Below are 26,457 nucleotides of genomic sequence, written 5' to 3'. Positions count from 1 at the left end.
ATTGTAAATTCAGTATTCCCTGTCTCCCCCTCCCCCGACCAAAAGTTAATCTAAAAAAAAATGTTGGCACTCTGCCAAATAATGTTGCCGACCCCTGATCCAAGGTACCCTTTCATAACAGCCTAAATGCAACATGCTGCCTTAATAATTGATTTTCAGAGAAACAGAATAATCAAAAGCAATACTTTTTCTACCAATTTCATGTATGACTAGAAACGCCACCCGTAGCACTGTCAGCATGGCATGGGGCCAGCAGGCAGGCACAGATTCAGCATTACTGCAAATTGGGATACGTGACCATTCCTAAATAAACACCACCTCCAATTCCTTCATGGATACTGCAATGGGGGCTTAAGTCTGTTCTCCAAAGTTAATTAATGAAGTTTGGATACAGAAGCAGAGCGCAGACTATCATTGCTCTATGAAAGACGTCTTTCACCTTTGTGACTGAAATGGCTGCAGCAGGGTGATGCAGCTTGTATAAATGACATAAGACATGTCAGAGATGTCATTTACCTTATAAATTCACCATTTATGTGAGACCTAAAGTGTGTGCTACAGATGGTAGGTGCTCCTAACAGGAGGAGGACCGTGCTTTCCCTGATTTCCCTCTAAAGCTACAGCTGTCCAACACAAAGGGAACCAACTCCCCCTAGTGGGAGAAAGGTGCAGCACAAGTCCACCTCACACACCTGTCACTGTATAAACCAATATATCAGCTTCCACGTCTACAGAATAGAAATCCAGCAATGCAAAGGAATTATCAAAATGAAGAGTGGCTTTTGAGAGGCCTCACTTCTCTCTGGTCTGGTTTTGAACCCTGTTTCTTTACAGTGGAAGCTGGGTGTATTCAACATGTCTGTCCCACTGAACTCCATTAAAAGATAAGGCAGCTTAAATTACCTTCCTTCTCAGAACAGAGTTGTGAGAGCTGGGCTGAAAATTATCTTTTTTTTTTTTTTTTTTTTTTAATCGAAAGACATCTTTATATATTTGGTGAACTCAAATAAATTCTCAGGGGGGAAAATGACACCAATCCAAGATGAAGCTGATGAAAACTCATTTGCTGTGACTCCTCAGGTTTAGGTCTTCGCTGCAAAGGGGGCATCTAAGGTCTTCTGATGCAAGTTGCTAGCAATAGTGGCACCACTTGTTGCTGTCTCATTCACTGGAGCAACAAACAGTCCTTCCTTGTTATACTGCTCCCAGTGATCACATCCCCCTCACATTGCGCCATGACCCACGTGCCCCAGTACAAATCAATGCTACTGTCCCCCCGTTACACTGCCCTCCTCGCCGGCTGCCATTTGCCATTGCAGCCACCAAGTTACCACTAGCAAGATGACAATTATTATTATTATTATTATTATAATCTTAATTTTTATATAGCGCCTTTCCGACATGTTATCTTTGTGTTATTGTCATAGTGGTTTTGATTGCCAGCATGCAGGTATTGTAGTTTATTGGATATGAATGACCCTTGTTACGTTCCCCCTTGTTCCAGCACCAGTGTGGTACCTGCCCTGTATAACAAGCGAGCACTGTGTTCACACCACACCACATTCCCAACATTATCCATGTTAACCCCCATTCCTATTGTGAGCTTCTGCTATCACCAATGGGTCAGTCCAGCTCAACTGGTTCAGGGGATTAGTTGCGTAAATTTATTATTTTTTAGGTTGGCAGGACAGTGAAACCTTAAAATGATGCTAACATTAAAGTGACAGTAGATAACACAATAATTCCAAAAAATCGTAGCTGTTGTGCTCTTCAGTTTGTTACAGTAAACAGAGTAAAAAAACTTGTTGCACTTGTTTGGCCACCTCGAGGGTGAAATTGTCCCCACCCTTTCAGCAGCTTCTTTCCTGTCACTAACCAACCAGCTGCCTCCCCGACTAACTCGCATGCTTTGACCCAGAAGATTCTGCTTCCTGGGAATCACGCATGAAAATTGAAAACCTTCTTTAACCAGATATCGTATTTTAAAATGCATGTTTGCTATAAGATGTATTTCTTTGATAAGGGCATATTTGCGACCTATGTAGAGTAGCTAATGGAAGTGCAACATGGGTGGAATTTTTGTGTCTTCTCTCCATGCACTTTAGTAGCTCTCGATGACTTTCTCAGTCTCACCCGTGGCTCCCTCTTTGCAGCTCTCACGGATCTTGTGGCGGCAGATGTACGCCAGGGCGACCAGCAGTCCCAGGAGGCACACAGCCAGTCCAACCGTCACCCAGAGAGCCAGCGGGGGGAAAGACATATGCTGACCTGCAGGGGGAGATACACAACACAGCAGCTTGTTATAGGGGTCCAACACAGCTTCAACGCTGCAATGACAATGTATCAAAAACGTGTGTCAGCAACGTACACCCCCATGTAATACAAAATGAGATCTGCATCAGGTCGTATCTCCAACATAAGCACATGTAAGCATGTAACTGTGAAGAATGTATCAATGCTCAAACTAAGATATATGCCCACAATGTGATATATCTAAAATGTAAAGAGTGACATACTGACCAACAGACAAGGCACACACATCTTGATGAAGTCTACAACTGCTTTTTACAAAAGGGCCCTTTCATTACAACTGGACAAGCGGTTCTCTAGATATACAATAGACCCAAGACATACTAGACATATACTAAATACCCGACAGTGCATTTTATGATACACTACAACATTAAAGTAGATGAGGCTACATGCGCACAACATTGTGCATATGGAAAAGACATTGAATAAATAACCTCACACTGCACACCTCCAGCAGTATAAACACTACAATTGGCCTCTACAGTTCACCTTTGACAGAGGTTACGAGTTAAGGAGAAAACCGTTCAGCACTTGAAAAAAGAAACTTCAAACTACTAACACCCCCAAGTGATGATAGCATATTTCCACTAAAGTGTGCGCTACATATTGCGGGTGATTATTTATTCTTGTGTCTGCTCTATTTTAGTGCTGCAGTGGCAGCTTAAGATACTAAACAAAAACAGGCTGAGAAAAACAAAGCAGTCCCAAACCCCTCTGAACCACCCCAGGGCTCCTCCATTGCAGGCTGCCACATATTCCTTGAGGGATCAGCCAAACAACTGTACAGCACAATTAACCACATGGCCAAAAAAAGATGCTACTGCAAAGAAGCAGGCAGACTGGGTAGAAAGTAGGGTGAAGCTGTAGCACGAAGAACTGAACTGAACTGTCTGAACTGAAACAATTACTGGTATATAATAGAAATGTGTCATTCCTGTACTGACTAGAGCAGGCTGGGGAATGTATCTTACCAGTGTAATGGGAATCCATCATAAGAATCCTGCAGCAATAAGTATATACCGCATTCTACACACCAAGACTGCAGATCCAAGCTGTCACAAGCTTTTAGAAATATTTAAGACAGGAACGTCAAAAAACAATAAAAGAAAATCGTTTTTTAGTCAATTACTTTAAGAATTATTTGTTTTGTTTGTAATCACTACCTGCAGTGATTTAGAGGACAGATCTGAAACCCTAGTCACCTAGAGTGACCATTTTGAATAGAGCTTTGAAACAGACTTTTTAGTTATAAGTGTAAAAAGTTGTCAGAATGTTGACAACGAAAATAAAGTACATTATTTAAACAGTTGTAGCAATAAGTAACACACTGTATTTTTCAGAACCCTGCTACTCTTTAATGCTTTAACTGGGAAAAAAAAACTTTTAGAGGGCACTTTCCCTGTGTGATAATATCTGCTCTACATAACCTCACAAGGCTACTCAAGTGAAAATCAAAGTTGAAATAATAACTGTTTCATACACAAAACGATGCTGCCTTATCTGCTGGATTTAATTTTTTAGATAAAACAATTGAAACTATTTTTTTTACAGCAACGAAAAAAGTATTAAAAAACAGTTATTTTATCAAACTTTTTTTCTTTTTTTTTTTTTTATCTACACGGTGACTAGAATGTCTCTTGCCATGTGACAAATGGTGGCCAATTTAGACCAAAAGCATGAACTACTAAAGCAGTATCCAAAATAGCAGCACACAGTGGTCACCCTGCCCCGTGTGTGTGTGTGTGTGTCAGCAGGGTGAGAAACGGCTACGTCTGTGTGTTTTTGCCATCCCCGAGGGCACACTGATAAAGATAAATGTCGTTGCTGGCTATCATTTCTCCTGTAACCCCTGGGACTGGCAGATTGGATTTTTTCTTCTGTTGGTTGATGATGTGATTTTGTTTTCTGCAGAATAGATTTGTCACTAATGGCTCTGTTTACCACCTCCTAGTGCTGAGATCTCTCTCTCTCTCTCTCTCTCTCTCTCTCTCTCTCTCTCTCTCTCTCAATTACTTTCTGCTAGAGGAAGGTGAGGTGGGGGTGATGAGTGATAGAGTCATGGCTGAGGTGATGGTCTGTGTAAAGTCACATTATCACACTCCCTCATCCCCACTTGACAAGAATGACTTCTCCCTTCCCAGCCAGTCTTTCCTACAGTGACAAGCAAGAACACAAGTTTGGCTTTGCGGATGTAACAGATTGTGCAGTGTCAGAGAGGAGTTAGGGGATTACCCCTGATGCCTTCATAGAAATCTTACCATTGGGATACATTTAAGTCAGTACCACAGGTTAGAAACCCCTAAGCTTGCTATGGAAAGCTAGAGGACTATTTGTTGATTATAACATGATACTGTACTTCAAGAGCAGAACAATCCTTCCAGTAAATATTGCCCATTGTGAATAACTAGCATGCTGTATGTCTCACGTTATTTTATATGGAAGAAACAATATATTATGGTGAATGTGTATTTGATGTAACTTTTTTTTTTTTTTTTTTTTTTTTTAAATTTTCTTATGTTTGTGGTCTTCCTGTGACCTCTTGAAATGAACAAAGTTTAGATGGTGTTTTCAAAAAGTTTCAGATGCGGTCCTAATACCGGTTTCCTTACAGTGTTGCCTTACCTCCTCAAAATGAGGATTTTTCTTACTGTACTAGTCCAGCCTTCTCCCTGGAGACTTGAAGTACTGAAACAGAATACAAACACTCCTTGACTAAACATACCCCAGAACCATTGACAGCTTGCACATGGCTGTTATAATCACATAGAAGTGGGTGTGTCCAACAGTCAGTGTTGCACTGAATAACACTGCTATCCTGCCATGTGGCAATCCTCATGATAATCTCCCCTCGTGAAATCAGTGGCTCTTCTCATTTCAAGACTCATTCTACTGCTGGTTAAGAATACTGGTCACACTTATTTATTATAAGATTATATGATTATATATTAAGCTTTATTAAAATAGCAGAGCCCCACAATCGTGTTCAATTTCACACTACAAAATGATGAATACTTACAATATTCTTCCATGTTTTAGTCTAATGTGCATTCTGCTTGATCAGAAAGCAGACACTGTTGGCTTACCCGTTTGTTTAAATTGTCTACAGTGGTTTTTAGGGATGCACCGAATCCAAGTTTTTGGTATTCGGCGGAATATCGAATCTATCTCAAAAGATTTGTCTGAATACTGAATTTACAAAAACTGTCAAGAAAACTGAAGGAACCTATTGAATGAAAAAAAAAAAAAAAAAAAAAAAAAAAAAAACAACAGACTGGCAGCTACTAACAAGGGACATGCACAATCTATAGTTTTGAGCCTTTTTTAATAGTAATTTTATTAACAAATGGAAATATATCCCTGAATAAGATTTCAGTTTGAAACGTACACAATTTACCGCTAGCCCCCTCCCCTGCTGTAACCCACTATTTTCTTTAATGATTCTTCAACCTGTGTCATCTGATCTGAGAGACATTTTAAGGAAAGTCAGGTTTTGTAACACCGCTCTAAACTGCAATGTATTCAGTAAGTGAATGTGAATTGTGCGATGTCGCTAAATTAATTGAATTGTTTTATTTAGTTATTACCAAAAGCACACACCTGCCTGCGAGGATCGTTTCCATCAATCAGACATATGCAGCAGCTGACTGACTTTCTGAGTCTCTGACTGGGCGGGACTGTGTAAAGCAAGAAATATTAAACACATAGAAACTTTACCTGCTGTCACAATGTTAAATGAAAGAGTGCAGGGGAGTGCAAAGTTATGCATAATAATGGTGTTGCACTATTTTGACAGATATTGTTTACTGTATTGTAGCACCGTCCCTTTTCATTATGGTGCCAGCAATAAAGTCACTGACAAGGTGAGTGTTGTTTAATCTTCTTTTATTATTTACCACCAAAACAAAAACTGTCACACACACTTTTTAAAACCTAACGTCCACCACTCACACGCGCACCACTTACCCGTGCGCACACGCAGTCCTCCGCAGCCGCGCAATCTAACTAACCCCATTCACCCCTGGCTGCGTAGACACACTTGCATGCATACCAGCTGAATAATACACACAACACTTAACACCCACAACAGTGGGTCTTCTGAGCCCTCAGTTGTCCGGGTCGCTACAGTATTTAAAAAAAATTTAAGCAAACCAATTAATCATTGTTACGATCCTCTCCGGATAGAATCGCCACCACAATTAAACAACTAAACACATTTACTAAACTGCTCAAGCAATTTACTCTCACTTTACATGTTGAACACATTGCAGTTTAGAGAGGTGAGTTAAAAAACCTGACCTGCCTGAAAGTGTCCAGAGATTCCGGAGCCTGTTGACAACCCTATTAGAGAGCTATGAGCAAAAAATTACAGTGATGAGTGACCTGAATCTCCCAGCAAAATAAAACCCACATTGATTTAAATGCACCATGTGTGTAACATATCGTTTTACCGTTTGTAACACAATAGTTTAAAAAATATTTTAATAAAAGACAGCAGTTCCCAAATAAATCAACTTGTATTGGCACATTACAATAATGTAATGTAATTTACTAAAGCATATTGTTCAACACCGTCTTGCACATTTGACAGCCGTGTAAAGATACAAAAAATATATTTCTGTGCACCGATTATTATTTTATTGATTTTTTCTTAGTATGATCTAAAACACATTTGACAGACAAAAGCAACAAAGCACAAAAGTTTACAGTTTGCTGTTACTATATTTTACAGGTTTACTGCATAACTTTACTCCATTAAAAGTGTGATGTGAATGTGCTGTTGCATACAGGGGGTATGTTTGCATTCAGCAGCATGACTGTGTAGTGCGTGTGCCACCAGTAATTTGGGGAGTTGAGAGCTGAGACAGAGTTCAAACATATTCTTGTTATTAAATACAACAGTTTCGTTCAATACCAGATTCGTTTTTATTTAAATAAGCACTGCACACATTGGAGGGATGTATTCAAATGGATGTATGTCTGGGCTGATATAGGATTTGGATTCAGTTCACCGAATCGTAAGTATTCGTCCGAATCCGAACCCTGCTATAATTGTTGTACATATTAAATAAATAAATAAATAAATAAATGCATAGTAACATACTATGCAACTAACAACATGGCAGCAATATAAAATTAAGAGTCACCAGGATCACAAAGTGCACTGTAAAAATGAAAGCTCTTTGAAGGAAAGAGGCACAGGTTCTGCCATGTATCCCCACATTGTAATGCTCTCAATACCTTTTCAAGAATGTCCTCAGCAGGTTTCATCACAAGTAGATATATGCAAGAATATAAATCTGGCATGTATCCATAGGTATGTAAAGACAGACAGACAGACCACCATACACCCCAATATTTAGATATACTCAATAACATCCTCACCAAGTTTCAGCACAATTGGACGAGCTGGATCACAGCCGTGACGCGACTTGCCACATAGTCCAAGACAAGAAAACCGAAGTTCCAATTAGATTCCTTTGCATGTCATTGCCGCCTTGGTGTTCTATAAAGCTATTGGCGGTAATGAGGAGACACCCAGACATGAGAAGAAACAGCTGGTCCATCTGCACACCTCTGTAGGCACAACTCAACAAATTGAGCTGCTGGGCCTCCTGCCACGCTGTCAAGGTACTACAATCTGTACTTACAAGCTAACCTATTAGGAACCAAGCACACACTACTGCAGGAGACTGGGCAGACCAAAACTGCAAGCAAGTCAAATGGACACACACTTCAGCCAGTGTCTTGAATAGTTTTTGTCTATTCAGATATGACTGGATCATATTCACATGCTATATTAATTTATAGATTTTACTCACGCAGACATCCACTCCAAGTCCTCTATTCAGTCTCTGATGTACATTCGGAAGAGGCAGACGCACTCGTCTCCTCTCTAGTTAAGAGTAGCACGTCTATTAGCCAATCATATACTTCCATTTCTTCAGTTGGCTTGCATAGAACACTGAGTAAAGCCGTCTAAAAAATAGCCAAAAGGTGGCATGCCTCACCTCCCCTTTTGCCTATTTTAGCCAATCACTGGACGTGTGCCCTCCCATATTGATGAGCTCGGATGAGTGAAAGAAACAAAGTGTGGTTTAGAAGGACGGAGCAAATGCCTACAGATAGATAAATTTCAATTTGAATACATCAAGAGACACAGATGAATAACATACCTTACTCCAGAATTAAGTAGTTTGGGGTTGATTTTTGTCTGCCTCTGTACTGTCTTAAAAACAACATTAATGCTTTATTAATGTTGTATGCAGTGCATTTTTAAACACACGCTAGTAGTATGGAATAGTCACATTTATTAAAATAAACAATGATGGGCCACTGTTTTGTTTACTCTGTTGGCTAGTGGAGAAAATGCGTTTAACAGTCTTGAATTGGGGTAAAACATTAAGATGATAAGAAAAGTATTGTCAGTCAGAATATAATAAGATGATTATTCTGCTGCTGGGGGCTTAAGGGGCTCAAAGTTTTATAAAATGAAGGCACCTGGTTCCTAGGATACAGTTTCTTCGCACTTGGCGATCATTTCTTTAGATATATCTAATAATGCAAGTGTAATATATTTGTATTTTTCCTCTGCATCCCTTGGCCAGGGATACCCCAAGCACAAGGCCACTGACTAGAACTGAAAGAAAGTGATTGGATATCCTCATACTAACGACCTTTAACTAGCTTAATTAATTAGCAATCCTCCTGCTGCTCCCAGCGCCTGTCACCTCTGCTGAACTGTACCAGTGATTTATCGCTGTCACGGTAGAAATGCAAGATCATCTCGGCAAGGACAAAGCGAATGATTCCACTTTTATCTGCTTTCTGTCGAAACTGGGTCCTATTCAATGAATGTGGGTAACTTCTGACTTATACAATATATACAAATGCAAACATAGCAACACATACTGTATTCATATAGCATTATTCAAAGTTTACAACAACAAGAAAAATCAACAATACTATATGTATGCAGTATTATTACTTCCTGTCACCACACTTTTTGCATGATGGATTGTGTGTGTAGTGCATGAGAGATGAAGTGAGATCTTGTTAAATCTGCATTTCAGAAATGTACTGCTCTCTTATTTATTTGCAGAATTCTGCTTAGCTGTCTGAAGGCACAGTTGTAGATGCTACAAATATGTGGGCTAGTAATGTGTTCTAAGGTATTGACTGCAGATATCAAAATGCAAGACTCACTGGTGTGAAAAGAAAAGAAAAGAAACCAACTGGGACTAGCATCTTGTGCCCTTGAATCCATGTATGATTTGTTTATGTTAAAAGCAACTTTGCTTGGATATGAAATAACTCAAACAAGGTATTCTTCTTCTTCTTTAGATTCACTTTGTATCATGAATAGTGGTTGATATGTTGCAGGTTAATAGTTTATCTGATGTACTTGGAATCCAGACATGATTCCGAGTGCTCTACTGCAGCAACAGTTCAAATCCAAGTTTAAAAAAAACACCAGGACAACAAACAGAAAATTAGGCAACAACAAGATGCAAGTCAAAAAACCTTTGATATTTCATACCCAGTTTAGAACAGCCATCCAAAACTCAGGACTTGGAATTTGGGAAAGCAATGTCCATACCAAGGTTCAGGCACCACTATATGGGCTATCCCTGAACCCGAATGTGCAAGATAACACCAAGTAAAATTCCTACTGAACACCTGACACAAAGGCCTAATGTCCTCAGTACTAGAATAGTTAATGGATGCCCTCGCAGAGATTGTATAATTGTGTGTTTGCACTGCTCTAGACTTGCGGTGTACATTTTTAATACACCCACCCAGAGGGACAGTGTGTGCAATAATTTCCCACTAAGGCTTAATGAGCAGATTGTTGCTGTCCGGCGACTGTGCTGTTTAACACCCTGTCTGTGCATTACAATAGCTAGGGAGCATACAGCAAAGGCACAGTGTGATGGCTCAATCACCTTCGATTCTCCACACACATGACAGTCATTAAGACATCTAAAACAGGACAGCAGTGTACATCCCCAGCTATTGATTTTTAAGCCTGCTGTGTCCCCCCACGGCACAGTGCACACACACAGAGGCAGAGAGGAGCTTCAGCCTTGACACAGGTTCTCACATCCCGAGTAACACACAGTGCACACACAGCAGAAATCTGATCGTTCACTCAGTTAAAGTGAACGGTTCTTGCCTCACTCTCTCAAGTCTGCATGGTTTCACTTCCCATGTAACTTTACTTCAGCAGTTTATTTGAGGTCAAAGCATGTAACTGGCTGCAGAGCATGCCAGTCAATTGGACACACAGAAAAAAAAAAATGTTGAAGGGGTGGGGACAATTTCACTTTCCAGGTGATGTGACCAAGGAAGTGAAAGCCTACATGAAAGCAAGGATTACAACAGTGATGTTTTTAACTAGATAGCATGCTTTATATTTTATATTACAGGGTAGTAGGTGTTATTTACTTCATGCTAGTATTGGACTTGGCATTTGCCAAAATAAAACAGTGGTGGCGACCAACCCAGACTTGGCAGGTTTGAACTGCATACATGCCCATGTGATGTTATCTGTTAGTTTGCCAAACCATGGGTGCAGGCTACCATTGTAGTCGTGGTGGTCGTGTCGTCCATATATGCTCCAAGTACTGGCAGCTGCATGCCAGAGGCCAGATGTTCTCCTCCTACTACTTATTTCGAGGCCCTAATAATGACTTCCATTGCAGGGTGAAGGACAGAGATGGTGCAAACATTATTCTGACTTCGAGAAGCTGCCAAGTACTGTTTTACCCATGCTACTTTCATCAACCACCACAAGATTCTTACTTGCTCTTGCTTTCTTCACGGCTTGCTCCACCACCTCCATGTAGTATTCTGGTGGACTAGTAGGTAGAATATTAGATGGTCCCCTCTTCAAGATAGCTCTTGGGCTTAGTTGCTGCAAGTATCCCATTCTTTTAATTGGGTGAATAAGTTCTTCACAAACCTGAACGGATATTTATAAAAGCTAGTTCTTTTAACTGTGCATTTGTAGGTGCTCTGCTTTGTGTAACTTCACAAGCGTCTGCTTTAGATAATTTTGCAGGAGAGCCTCCTCCTGACTTTCTTCAGCACTCCTCCACTGCTTCCTCAGTTGACTACTTTTTCAAACCAGATGTTCAATCTCCAGCTGCCATCTAGACTTTCATGGAATCATAGTTATTCGTTGCTTTCTATCTTCTACTCCAAACCTGCATAGATTGTATCCCCAAACTTACCTAGCTTCCTTTCAACTGTTCCACTTCACTTTTTCCTACAAAAAGCAGAGGTCCATGTCAACTGTGTGCCAAGTCATTTTCTCAGAGGTTCTTGGCCACTTAACTTTTGGTTTGCGCCTGTTAAGATTCTTTTCTCTCCTAGGCTGGTTCTTCTGACTAGGCTCACCAGGATCATTGGTTTCATCACTAGCAGTCTCCTATTAGAACTACTCTCATTTATAACCGGGGTGCAGATATCTCATCGATAACCGGGGTGCAGGGTGCATTCTATTACTGGATTTCACTCATCTGACCTGACTGACATTGTAAGAAGTACTGATTAATGCAAGGTCCCTGCCCCTTTTCCCCTTGAGTATCTCTTTCTCCCTTAATGATTTGTCAGACCCCTGACCGTTGTCACCTTGATCCCTGCGGCTGGACTTGGGTCGACACTCTTTGACCCAGGATAAGTGAGACAAAAATGCATGATTGCATGACAAAACTGTTCAAACTCTGTCAAGTTCCTTGGGGAGCATTGGACAGCAATCTTCAAGTCATGCCACAAATTTTTGATTGGATATCGGTCGGGGCTCTGACCGGACATTTACCTTTTTGTTCCTTAGCCACTCCAGTGTAGCTTTGGCTGTGTGCTTTGGGTTGTTGTCATGCTGAAAGGTCAACTTCCGTCCCAGTTTCAGCTTTTTTTCCAGAGGGCAGAAGGTTTTCCTCAAGGACTTCTCTGTAATTTGCTCTAGTCATTTTCCATTCTATCTTGTGCCCCAGTCCCTGCCGATGAGAAACATCCCCATAACATGATGCTGCCACCACCATGCTTCACAGTAGGGATGTTTTTTCAAGGTGGGCTTTCTTGAGTAATGGCTTCCTTCTTGCCACTCCAACCATACAGGCCAGATTTGTGGAGTGCTTGAGATATTGATATCACATGCACACTTTGACAGTCATAAAAAGCCTGTAGCTCTTGCAAAGTTGCCATTGGCCTCTTGGTACCCTCTCTGATCAGTCTCTTTCTTGCTCGGTCATCCAGTTTGGAGGGACGGCCTGATCTAAGCAGGGTCTTGGTGGTGCCATACACCTTCCTCTTCTTAATAATCGTCTTGACCATGCTCCAAGGGATTTCAAGACCTTTGATATTTTTTATACCGATCCCCTGATCTGTGCCTTTCAACAACTTTGTCCTGAAGTTCTTTTGATAGCTCCTTGGTGCTCATGGTTGAGTCTTTGCTTTGAAATGCAACAGAGGGAACCTACAGGAACTGCTGAATTTATCCTGAAATCATGCAAATCACTACAATTTAACACAAGTAGAGACCACTTAACTTGGTGTGCGATTTTGAAGGCGACTGTTTACACCTGAGCTAATTTAGGATTGCTATTACAAAGGGGGTGGACACTTATCCAACCAAGTTATTTCAGTTTTTATTTTTAATTAATTTTCTACAAATTTTTGGAATTTTTTTTTCAGTTGGAAGTTGTGGGGTAGGACGTATAGATAAATGTAAAAAAAAAAAAAAAAACTATTTTAATGCATTTTAATTCCAGGCTATAAGGCAACAAAAGGTGAAAATTTTGAAAGGGGGGTGTAGACTTTCTATAGGCATTGCATGTTCATCTTCACTCAGCTGCATGCATATTTGTCTCTAATTTTGCTTCTGTGGAGATTGAGAACAATAACTGAATCAAATCTGCTACTCATTCCAGGCTGGTTGAAATAAACTTAACACTGTTCGTGTGCGTGCACGGAGGGATGGGTCGGTATATCGGTTTAGGTACATTACGGTATTAATTCTGTTCCTTTTATTCTACACTGCAATTATCACAATTCCTTTAAACGGAATTCCTAGAATTTCACGCGGCAGGTTTTGTTGTCCTGACTTCCACCCTATGATTGGTTAGTTTGGTTATTTTGGGCTGTGCCCAAGTCCACGTGGGATGTTTCTCATTAGTGGTTCTCATTCAGAGACAGCCCATTGCTCTCAATTGGTCCGCTATTCCGCCCCTGTCGGCTGGATTTATGAGCTGGACTGGTCACTGTTTTAAGTATCAAGGCATGTTTAAAACTGTCTAGCTTGCCTTCTGCAAGATATTGCTGGCACCTAAATGATTCACTCAGTGATAGGTAAAGATAAAACACTTGTCCAGCAGTTAGTTTATGACTCTTTCTAAAAGCATTCTTTGTCAGTGGGGGACTTTGTGACCAGAAACCAAGTAGACACAGAGAATGGTTTAAGATTCCCCTCAGTATATTCCAATTCTGTTACTTTCATGCACAGAATGATTTTATGACACCCACCCACCCCCACCCCCCTCTGACGCTATAATATATTATTTATCCGGTTGAAAAAACAAACAACTAATCTCTGCTCTTAAATAATAACCTGTGGTATATGTTTGTGTTTTAAGCAATAAAACTGACCATTTTCCAATTGTATTTACCATCAGCTAAACCAAGTATGTATTTATTTATTTATTTCTATACATTAATATGTTTTAAAACTATAGCACCACGTAATTTTGAGCAAATAATAGATCTTAATACTGTTGTACAACTTTATTTATTTATTTTAATTCTGATTGCCTTTATAAAAAAAGAAATATACCAAGTTGTTTGGCGTAATAAAATATTAAATAGCAAATGTTTTAATCATTCCATGAAAGGAAGTGTGATTTGTTGTAAATTACAGTAATTTACATTAGTCTTTCTTCATTGAAGCATTTATTTTATAACTTGCATGATGTACTGTATACCGTGATATTAAGGTTACCATGGTATTTTTTTATTTTTTTATTTATTTTTAACAGTTATCATTCCATGCACATTTTATACCGTCCCATCCCTACGTGCACGGGTGTGATGGAGCAGTAAATGTTGCAGTCATTCATTCAGACAGACAATCTGTGGCATGTTCAATGATGAGTTGAACTAAATTGGCAAAATGAATAATTAAACTGCAACTATAGTTTATTTCCATTCGGCTCTCTTTCTAGTGCATTTTGGGCGCCACCACAGGAAAGTGAACTGAAACAGACTCGACTTCTTAATGAAGCCTGGGGGCCACTGAGTCGGTTACATAGAGGAGCCCTGCAGAGCAGAGCAGCACAAATCAGTGTGTGCGTTTCAAACAAGCCGAGATGCAGTGCACTCGGACAGTTACCAGAACGGTCAATATCCACTATGTACTAGAGTCAAGCATAACAACGTACCATATGAAAAAACCAGAACATGTCATTAAAAAGCATTTCAATTTAGCTCATGAGAATTGGCACAAAACTTGGCAACTACAAGGCACACTGCTGTATGGCCATTTTCTGTCTTGATACTTAACATGAAAAAGAGGGTTCCGGTGACCTACATCCACTGTATGTATAGTTAGAAATCTAAGTCTGACTTACAGACAGATAGACATATGCCTCCATATAGCCCCAGATTCTGAAACTCGCAATAGCGGAATTATTTCCAAACCAAGTTTCATCACAAGTGAATAAGAGTTGCTTTAGATATGGTTAAAAAGTATGTGAGACATACAGTTGTAGTCAAAAGTTTACATACAGTACCCCAATGGAAATGTATAATTTCTCAAACAAAGAATTTTATGGAAAATCTTTTGTAGCAAAAGTTTTGCTTTTGTGGATGAGGAGGAAAAAAAAAGTTACAAGAAATAGATTTCTTATAATTATTTATTTAAGCAATTTATTTTTGCAAAACTCAAAAAATGTGAATTCAAAGGTATTCATACCCTTTGATGCTATGACAGTATTGTCTACAAGGTAGCAGAAATTTCAATATGATAATGCATAACCTAATTCTAGAGAAGTCTAGAAAATACTGGATTGTAGGTGAACATTCTTAGTATAAAAAGGCTTGACATAGGATGATTGCTGTCATTCCCAATAAGTCAATATGGGAAAAAGTAAAGAGCTATCTGAAGACCTTAGGCAAAACATTTTTTTTTATTGTCATAAAGATGGAGAATGATACAAGAAGATTTCGATATATTTGAGTGTCCCAATTTCAACTATTGTTTCTATTAACAAAAAGTACAAGACTCATGGTACTGTCACACTGCTCCTTCGTCTGGAAGAAAGACAGCTCTTTCAGCAAGAACAAGTGGAAGAATTGTGAGAAAGTTTAATAACAATTCGAGATTGACTGCCAAAGATTCAAAGTGGGACAGGGGCTTCCATTTCAAACATAGGTCATGTATTGCATGGTGAAGGTCTCAATGGTCACTGGCCAAGGAAAAAGCCATTCTTAGGAAAATGTCACAAGGACAATTGTTTTAAGTTTGCAAAACAGCATTTGAATGATGGATATGAGTTCAGGTCAAAGATTTTGCAGAGTAATGAAACAAAAATCAAGCTATTTGGTCACGCTGACAGTCGTTATGTTAGGAGAAGGTCTGGTGAGGCTTACAAAGAAAAGAACACAATACCTACTGTCAAGCAAGGTGGTAATATACTTCTAGGGGCTATTTTTCCCTCTAATCCTCTACAAAACTTGGTTTAAAACGCTACTGGACATTCCAAAACAACAACGATCCAAAGCACACATCAAAATCTATTACAGAATGGTTAAAGAAGAATAAAATCAAGGTTCTGGAATGGCCGAGTCAAAGTCCTGATCTAAATCTGACTGACAATCTTTGGTTTGAGTTGAATAAGGCTGTGCACAAGGGAAGTCCTCAGAATTTGAATGAACTGGAACAATTTTGCATTGAAGAATGGTCAAAAATCACTAAAAAAAAAACATGCCAAAAGCTCATTGACAAATATCCTAATTGTTTAAAAGAGGTGATCATTGCTAAAGGTGTAACTAGCTGTTAATTTAATTTTCCTTTTCAGGATATGAATACTTTTGAATTAGCACAGCCACTATTAGCAGTTTTGCAAAAAAAAAAAAAAAAAAAAAAAAAAATTCTGGAATAAATAATTGTAGACATAACTTTTTTTTGTATCTGCAAAAGCAAAACTTTTGCTATAAATGATTTTTCCTACAATAATTAGTTTTTGAGAAATTTCTAGAAATTATACATTTCCATTGGGGTATGTAAACTTTTGACCACAACTGTATGAACAAGCAGACAGACAGAAAAGGCACTTGTGTACCCCCAGATTCTAAAACTGTTGATATCTTGTACCAGCTTATGTCCTTTGCATGTTCCATCACAATGGGACAAAAGGTTCTTTAGATATGTAAAAAATGTAAATGTGAAAAACAGGCAGAAATAGTTATGAGTGTAAAGTTAAAAAGACAGGAGAGATTAGAAATGAATGACACCCCCCTCACTTTTCCTCTCTAAAAATAAACTTCCTATGCACTCACTATGAGCAGTTCCATAACAAATGGAATCTGTGCCTGTGTAAGGATGCTCTCAGACACTCTGTGCAGTACATGAAGAGCCTGATGGGTGTGGCAGCTCCTCCCGGTTACACACACAGCAGTAGTTTTTCTTTTTTTTTTTTTTTTTTTTTTTTTTTTTTGACAGTCGGAATTATTACGGCACATTGAGGAAGTGAATCCTGGGGATAAACAGGCTGCCAGCAGAAAATAAATATCATTTAACCATCCCGAGGAAATCCAATCATTTCAGATCAAGCAAAGTTGACAACACTCGCAGAAATGTTTGGACCTCAAAAGACGTTTACATTTCTAAATGGACAAGCAGATACATAAGAACATAAGAACATAAGAAAGTTTACAAACGAGAGGAGGCCATTCGGCCCATCTTGCTCGTTTGGTTGTTAGTAGCTTATTGATCCCAAAATCTCATCAAGCAGCTTCTTGAAGGATCCCAGGGTGTCAGCTTCAACAACATTACTGGGGAGTTGATTCCAGACCCTCACAATTCTCTGTGTAAAAAAGTGTCTCCTATTTTCTGTTCTGAATGCCCCTTTTTCTAAACTCCATTTGTGACCCCTGGTCCTTGTTTCTTTTTTCAGGCTGAAAAAGTCCCTTGCGTCCACACTGTCAATACCTTTTAGAATTTTGAATGCTTGAATTAGGTCGCCACGTAGTCTTCTTTGTTCAAGACTGAACAGATTCAATTCTTTTAGCCTGTCTGCATATGACATGCCTTTTAAGCCCGGAATAATTCTGGTCGCTCTTCTTTGCACTCTTTCTAGAGCAGCAATATCTTTTTTATAGCGAGGTGACCAGAACTGCACACAATATTCAAGATGAGGTCTTACAAGTGCATTGTACAGTTTTAACATTACTTCCCTTGATTTAAATTCAACACTTTTCACAATGTATCCGAGCATCTTGTTAGCCTTTTTTATAGCTTCCCCACATTGCCTAGATGAAGACATTTCTGAGTCAACAAAAACTCCTAGGTCTTTTTCATAGATTCCTTCTCCAATTTCAATATCTCCCATATGATATTTATAATGTACATTTTTATTTCCTGCGTGCAGTACCTGACACTTTTCTCTATTAAATGTCATTTGCCATGTGTCTGCCCAGTTCTGAATCTTGTCTAGATCATTTTGAATGACCTTTGCTGCTGCAACAGTGTTTGCCACTCCTCCTACTTTTGTGTCGTCTGCAAATTTAACAAGTTTGCTTACTATACCAGAATCTAAATCATTAATGTAGATTAGGAATAGCAGAGGACCTAATACTGATCCCTGTGGTACACCACTGGTTACCACACTCCATTCTGAGGTTTTTCCTCTAATCAGTACTTTCTGTTTTCTACATGTTAACCACTCCCTAATCCATGTACATGTGTTTCCTTGAATCCCAACTGCATTCAGTTTGAGAATTAATCTTTTGTGCGGGACTTTGTCAAAAGCTTTCTGGAAATCTAAATAAACCATGTCATATGCTTTGCAATTATCCATTATCGATGTTGCATCCTCAAAAAAATCAAGCAAGTTAGTTAGGCACGATCTCCCTTTCCTAAAACCATGTTGACTGTCTCCCAGTACCCTGTTACCATATAGGTAATTTTCCATTTTGGATCTTATTATAGTTTCCATAAGTTTGCATATAATAGAAGTCAGGCTTACTGGTCTGTAGTTACCTGGTTCAGTTTTGTTTCCCTTTTTGTGGATCGGTATTACGTTTGCAATTTTCCAGTCTGTCGGTACCACCCCTGTGTCAAGAGACTGCTGCATGATCTTGGTTAGCGGTTTGTAAATTACTTCTTTCATTTCTTTGAGTACTACTGGGAGGATCTCATCCGGCCCAGGGGATTTGTTTATTTTAAGAGCTCCTAGTCCCTTTAACACTTCTGCCTCAGTTATGCTAAAGTTATTTAAAACTGGATAGGAACTGGATGACATGTGGGGCATGTTGTCAGTATCTTCCTTTGTAAAAACTTGTGAAAAGTAATCATTTAACATATTTGCTATTTTTTTTTCTTCATCTACGATTTTGCCATTTGTATCTCTTAAACATTTAATCTCCTCTTTGAATGTTCTCTTGCTGTTGTAATATTGGAAAAACATTTTGGAATTGGTTTTAGCTCCCTTAGCAATGTTCATTTCTATTTCTCTCTTGGCCTTTCTAACTTCCTTTTTGACTTGCGTTTGCAGTTCTGTGTACTCTTTCTGCGTACTTTCTTTTTGGTCCTTTTTTAATGCTCTGTAAAGTGCCTTTTTTCGCTGAATATTTTTTTTAATTGATCTATTAAACCATTTTGGCAATTTAGTTTTACATTTAGATTTGTCTACTTTAGGGATGTAATTGTTTTGCGCCTCTAGTACTACATTTTTGAAGAACAACCATCCTTCTTCTGTGGGTGTTTTCTCTATTTTACTCCAATCTACTTCTGTTAGTCTCTGTTTCATGCCTTCATAGTTTGCTTTTCTAAAATTGTAAACCTTAGCTTTAGTCTTTACTTTTGAGGATTTAAAAAACACTTCAAATGAGACCATGTTGTGGTCTGAGTTTGCCAGTGGTTCTCTGACCTCTGTTTTAGTTATTCTATCTTCGTTATTTGAAAAGACTAAATCAAGGCATGCCTCCCCTCTAGTGGGTGCCTTCACAAATTGTGTTAGGAAGCAGTCATTTGTCATTTCCACCATTTCTATTTCATCCTTCGCGCTACCCACCGGGTTTTCCCATTTTATTTGGGGGAAGTTGAAATCCCCCATTAGTATGGCTTCTCCTTTGCTACACACATTTCTAATGTCATTGTATAACAGATTATTGTGCTCACCGTCTGAATCTGGCGGTCTATAGCATGCTCCTATTATTATGCCTTTTGAATTTTTGTCTGTTATTCTGACCCATATTGATTCGGTTTTATTTTCTTTGTCCAGGTTTAACACCTGGGCTTCAAGACTGTTTCTTATGTATAGCGCTACCCCTCCTCCTCTTCTGTCCTGCCTGTCTTTCCTATACAGTGTATACCCACAAATATTATATTCGTCCCCATCACTCTCAGATAACCACGTTTCTGTAACACCTATCACATCATAGTTACCTGTTAGTGCAGTAGCTTCAAGTTCTAGAATTTTGTTTCTGATACTTCTAGCATTTAGATAAATACATTTAATGGTTGTCTTACCTGAGTTGTTGTTCTTGTTTTGATGCGGTCTCCCTTCTGTTTTTTTGTTGATTTCTCCCCCCTTCCTTTCTAGTTTAAATGCTTCCGAACCTGCTCGAGGATCTTTTCTCCGAGTAGACTAGTTCCCTTGTTATTTAAATGCAGTCCATCCCGTCTATACAGATAGTCCTCGTTGTAGAAAGTGGTCCAATGATCAAGATAGGTGAAGCCTTCCCGTGTGCACCACGTCTTCAGCCATTCGTTTTGATTAATTATTTCCAGCTGTCCATATGGTCCTTTGCAAGGTGCGGGTAGTATACCAGAAAATACCACAGTTTTGGTTTTCTCTTTTAATTTCCTTCCTAGCTCTCTGAATTTGTTTTGCAGGGATTTTGGTCTGTCTCTTCCAATGTTGTTTGTACCGATGTGGACGACTACTACCGGGTCGTCTCCTGTTCGTTCTAGGAGCCTGTCCACGTTTTCAGTGATGTGCTTGACCGAGGCTCCCGGAAGGCAGCACACTGTTGTAGTAAGGGGGTCCAAACTGCGAACTGAACTTGCTGTGTTTCTCAATATGGAGTCCCCAACAATCATGACCTCCCTTCTTTTTGCTGTCTTGTCACCACTGTCAATAGGGTCCTGGATGTTGTTCCTTTCATTCTCTTGTTGTTGGTTCTGCTCATCACAATTCTGAAGTGACTCAAATCTGTTGGTTGTTTTGATTTCTGGTGGTTGTGTTTGACGAAGTTTCTTTTTTTCCCTGCTTCTGCCTACCTGAACCCAGCTGTTCTGACCTTCTATCTCCCTGGTGGCTTTCAGTCTGTTAGGGGTGATGCAGACTTCCATGAATTGTGGGTGTGCCAGTTCCTCAAGATCCTGTTGCTGTCTCACTTCTTCCAGCTCCATTTCTAGCATACTTACTAGTTTATGCAAATCCTGGATCGCGCGGCACTTTACGCACACTTGGTTTAGCTCCGCTGGGTTTTCTCGGATTTCCCACATCAAGCAGGTGTCACAGATTACAGGCTTGAAGACCATGTTGAGGGTTTTTTTTTTTTTTTTTTGAAGTTTAGTTTCTTCTGCAGCTGTCAACCTGCTTTCAAACTGCTTCGAAACTGCTCTGTACTTTTCCACGCTGTACTTCTCCCACTCGCTGTCGCTTCCACTCGCTGTCGCTGGGAAGACTGCCTCGTTTAACTGCGTTGTTCTGCTGTGCTGTCGGCTCCTCCCCTCGCCCGTGTCTCAAAACGGCGCTGAATTTGAATCAGCTGCTCCGAGTTTCAGCTTGTTTGTTATCAGAAAAACACACGCGGCTGTGTTTCCCCAATGTCCTCTGTTTTCTGATTAAAGCAATTCAAGATGCAATTTCTCCTTTCTGCTTCGAAACTGCTCTGTACTTTTCCACGCTGTACTTCTCCCACTCGCTGTCGCTTCCACTCGCTGTCGCTGGGAAGACTGCCTCGTTTAACTGCGTTGTTCTGCTGTGCTGTCGGCTCCTCCCCTCGCCCGTGTCTCAAAACGGCGCTGAATTTGAATCAGCTGCTCCGAGTTTCAGCTTGTTTGTTATCAGAAAAACACACGCGGCTGTGTTTCCCCAATGTCCTCTGTTTTCTGCTTAAAGCTATTCAAGATGCAATTTCTCCTTTCTGCTTCGAAACTGCTCTGTACTTTTCCACGCTGTACTTCTCCCACTCGCTGTCGCTTCCACTCGCTGTCGCTGGGAAGACTGCCTCGTTTAACTGCGTTGTTCTGCTGAACATTTACATTTACTGCACTAAAAAAGTATTTTACAGTTTGAAAGCATGCCTATGACTGTAGCATGACTATTCCTGAAAATAAAAGCGGCATCTCTCTGTTATAAGTGCTACAAGGCTTCCTGAACTGTTGTCTTTAAATAGCCTTCTCTGGGCGCACAAGGCCTGATAGTCCTCCACTTACAATTTCTTTCTATTTCTGCTTTAGTTAACACCAGAGACTTTGCTGTTTTGTTTGTCTGAAGTCATTTGAATATGTTAAACAAAGCATAAAGTCAATTAAAGGTATTGCCTAGCAGATACTGGCTGTACACTAATTAATGGCACATGTTTGTTGAGGGAATAGGCTTGTGAACAGAGTTTAAATTACAATGAGATTTTCAGTCCCTGTACCGTTCCTAATTGCCCTAAAATGAGAAAAAAGGGACAATGGATAATTCAAGTAGAGAGATGTTTATAGAGCCATTTAACAATGCAGGGATGAGAGCAGAACCACTATGGCGAGTGTACAGGATTGAATACAGAGATGAGAGCAGAGCCACTATGGAGAGAGTACAGGATTGAATACAGAGATGAGAGCAGAGCTACTATGGAGTGTGTACAGGATTGAATAGAGAGAGCAGAGCAGAGTTACTATGGAGAGTGTACAGGATTGAAAACAGCAATGACCGAATCCACACATTTCCACAACTTGAACTTCTTTGCAGACATCAAAGTGTGTGTACAGTTCCTAAGAAATATGCATGTCAAAGCTAGATGTTGTAGTAAATATTCAAGGTTATTTATTTAATATTCAGTATTTTTTTAAGCTGTTCCATTTCCGCATTAGTGTTGCGCACATGTTGTTCCTAAATCCTAAAGTTTCAATGCTTGGGAAATGAAACAGAGTGAGACACCTCTACTGCACACTTACTGTCCACACTGCAAAAACTATAAATATCCCGCTTCAGGCACCAGCTTTAAAACCCTCTCTATTGTGGACTGTATTTGTACTGTATTTAGATAGGATTTGAACAAGAGGTCAATAAAACCTGATTCATTTCTTGTCAAAGAGATCTAAAATTTTGACTCAAGACCCCCACCCAATATGAGTTCTTACAATCACCTGCATTGTGTGTTACCAACGGCATGAGTTTACACCACTATACCACAATTGTGTTTAGATATTTTTATCTACATAACCTTAATGATTATATCAATATATACTTGAATTCTTATGGTGAAGATGAGCCAGTATTTCAGTACAGTAGTCTCCGCGTATAGAAAAGCCTAAACACTTTGGTTTAGGTAACAACCTTGGGGCGAAACAGATTCTTCCCATTGTAAATAAGCAGGAACTTTGCTTAAAAGAACATGTTTTTGACACCGATATCGATTTGTTGCTAACCTATTGAAAATTGATACAGTACTGTTTTGCAGCCTGATAACTCCTCATCATCAAACTCAAATTCAAATGGTTCATTCAATCCTTTCAAAACTGACTTGTCATCATGAGAGTAATCTACAGCTGCTGCTGGATTATTTTAACGTTTTCTTGGCAGTGCTGTGTTAATAACCATAGTGTTAAAATTAATTCTCGTGTTCAGAAATGATGTAGTTTTGTTAATTTAGTTTGTCAGTTAGTTTATAAACATATTGCCTACTTCTTTTCTTTTACTTATTCTGTTCATTTCATAGGTTGATGCATGTGCATGATAAATACATTTGTATTTATTGATTCATATCATGATTGGCTTTCGCACATTGTGTCCAGTGGTCAACTCTGTCTTAAACAATTTGCTTGCTCCCCGAGAGGTGTTCTCTTAGCCAGACACTACTGTACCTCTACTATTAATATGAAATGATAGCTATCAATACCCACTGTACATATAGAAAGTCCCATCAGACGTGTTTCTCTGGATATATGTGAAACATTCCATTAGTTGTTAATCCAGACTCGAGGATGACTGGCTTTACATCACACTGGTCATGGACAGAGCAGCTCAGGCCCATTATGTAGGACACATCACAGCACCAAAAGGTTACATGCAGGCCTTGACCACGGCTGAACTGCAATCCCGTTAAACAGCTCCCCAACACTAGCCCATTAGCCAGCTCAGCAGAGCAGCACAAGGAGTGACATCTCTGTGTGCACTGCGGAGGGGAGACAATTTCATACAGGAATGCGCTCATCAAGACTGTCCCAGCCGGGCCTCCTAGAGGCAGAACTAACAGACTGGGAGGGCAAGCTGGAGATTGCTGACCGCGGATCTTTCGGGGAAAGGGGTTCCACATGGCCAGCACAATAGAGTATATACCCTCATGGACTTTAAAAACACGCTGAAGCTCTAGCAGAAAGTTCAAAATAGGGTTTATATTTTAGATTAAAATCTAGCTTACACTCTAAATGTCTTGTACTTTCACGCCACTACTTGATTATGGCGACAAAGATGTATAGACTTTCTTTACGATGGCGCTTTGAGGAATGTAACTAACCCTAGATATGAAATATTGACCATGTTTATAACCATTCATAGAACAGGATTTCTAAATGTACCAAAAGGATGCAAAGAAAACCAATGTATGACGTCTGAAATACACAACACACACTCTACTGCAGACAATAGTGTTAATAATCTGTCTAACAGCTCATTTAAAAGTTCATTTGAATAGATACCATGTTCATTTGAAATCCAGAGAGATTTTTCTTTACTGTAATATGGCAGCATTTTCTTCCAGCTAATTCAGAATTAAAGAATATTTGAATATTCATTTTAATTTTGAAAGAATATTCAAAAATGGGTTTTCCATTGCTCTCCTATGAAATGAAGCCCTATTAGATGTTTATATAATTACTGTGGGTAAGCTACTATCTTAAATGAATTCAGTGATCTAGAGTGCTTATCTCGGCCATTGTTACAGTTTCCAAGGTACACACATTTAATTACAGTACTTTAATCCCCTGTCCTGCCCACAATAAATCTGAATGGTAACGTTGCAATGTTCCCAATGCTTTTCCTATGAGTATACTGATTTACCATGGTGTGCCATGTTTTTAATATGCTTTACCATACCTCTGGGCTTCACAATGCTTTCACTATGCTTTGTTCCATTTTGCAATGCTTTTAATATGGGAATCCTCAGAAAGAGCTCAAACTGGGTGCTCTGGTATCCTGTAACAGAAAGCTGCTCCTGTTTTACAGAATGTTGTTTTAATGTGTTTTGTGAATTTTCTTGATAGTGGTCTTGATGGGGTAATATTTGAGTATGGAATGACTGCTGATAGAATACATGGACTTGTGCATCATGTAATATCTATATTATTCTGTGTCACCCAAAAATGATTCAGACAATTATACAGAATATAAATAATATTTATAAAACATACTACTGTATGCAAACGCTCTCTACACTGTTTGGGATCAAACCCCCGAAACTGACCTACTTCTGGTCTCCCAGAATCCCAGAATTCTCACGGCAACTCTGGCTTTTTCAAACGGCATGCGAGTGGGAGGGGCGGTGTGAGGTGAGAGGGGTGGAGTGGGAGGGCTGTGGGATGGGACAGTGTTTGCTCTCCAATTCTTGTTGTCTTCTGTATAAACTTGTTTAGTAAAAATGGAATTACAGAAAAAAAAAAAAAAACCACTATAGTAGTACCAGAGGTCATGTTTGTAAATTAATATATTTGCTAAAAACATGTTTCTTTAAAAACTGAACATGAGACCTATATAGTGAATGGGAGTGCACAAAAGTAACTACAACCACTTTAAAAGCCACTCTCTCTATGAACAAAATGAGGAAAATCCTGTTACTGGAAAGAATAGAACAAAGCACCTCGGTAGCAGTGGTGCCTATTTGATCTTTCCAGATGTGTATGCAGGACACAGGATTAAGGATCAATAAAACAATACAAGCGCGACCCCCATGTGTGTGCTGACCTGTGATGGTGACCGACGCGTGGGTCTCTTCTCCCAGCACCGGGTTCCTCACTATGCAACTGTAAGTACTGTTAGGCTCCAGCATGACCCGCAGCACGCTCCACACATTGAACAGCCCCTCATCGCTGGCGACCTGCGAGGTGGTCACGTTTTCCGTCAGGTTAGCGCCCTTCCCATCCTGCCACAGCACAGAGGCCTGCGGGTATCCCCCGTATGCCAGGCAGCTCACCGACACCTCATCCCCCGGCCGCAGGTTCGAGTCTGGCTCCAGGGTCAGCTGTGGCTTGGAGTAGGAGGCTGGGAGATAGAGAGAGAGAGACAGCATAATTCATTGATATGTACATTCACACATAATGAATAAAAAAATCTGATGGAAATACTTAACTTTTAGTACTCCACAGAAATAACAGTTCTCTTATGAGCATCATAGTGTATCCAGCGCATATTCCCTTTTGCAACAATACTGAAAGAACTGAATGGCTATTGTGGGAACAAAAAACAAACAAACTGGATATATTATGAAATCCTCCTGGCGAACGCTCCCAAATGAAAATGAAAAAATGGATTCCCCAGCTGACTTATGTCATATGGTATTGAATAGAAACAGCAAAACAAGGGCCATTATGTAGAATAAGGTTTAAAAAAAAAGTGCCCCCTTGACATTTCATGAGAAAGGGTTTTCTACACCACTGATAAGCATTATAGTTTAGTTTATCCTCTTTCATAACAGTACCTTGGAAATGGTTTC

The 26,457-nt window shown here is 39.6% G+C and overlaps 1 protein-coding gene across 6 annotated transcripts in view; it reads right to left on the bottom strand.

Annotated features, from left to right (window-relative positions):
• LOC121294497 (CD276 antigen-like) overlaps positions 1-26,457 on the bottom strand; it is a 124,858-nt gene that overhangs the window by 48,094 nt on the left and 50,307 nt on the right. For all 6 annotated transcript variants that reach the window (XM_041218253.1, XM_041218252.1, XM_041218254.1 and 3 more), the window contains exons 4-5: positions 25,710-26,006; positions 2,134-2,268 (exon numbers count right to left, since the gene is read on the bottom strand). In XM_041218253.1, the coding sequence (XP_041074187.1) occupies positions 2,134-2,268; positions 25,710-26,006 (432 nt within the window). The remainder of the gene's footprint in view (positions 1-2,133; positions 2,269-25,709; positions 26,007-26,457) is intronic.

This window comes from Polyodon spathula, chromosome 19 (assembly GCF_017654505.1).
Source record: "Polyodon spathula isolate WHYD16114869_AA chromosome 19, ASM1765450v1, whole genome shotgun sequence".
NCBI classification, from domain to species: domain Eukaryota; kingdom Metazoa; phylum Chordata; class Actinopteri; order Acipenseriformes; family Polyodontidae; genus Polyodon; species Polyodon spathula.
This window is presented reverse-complemented; position numbering and strand designations above follow the sequence as displayed.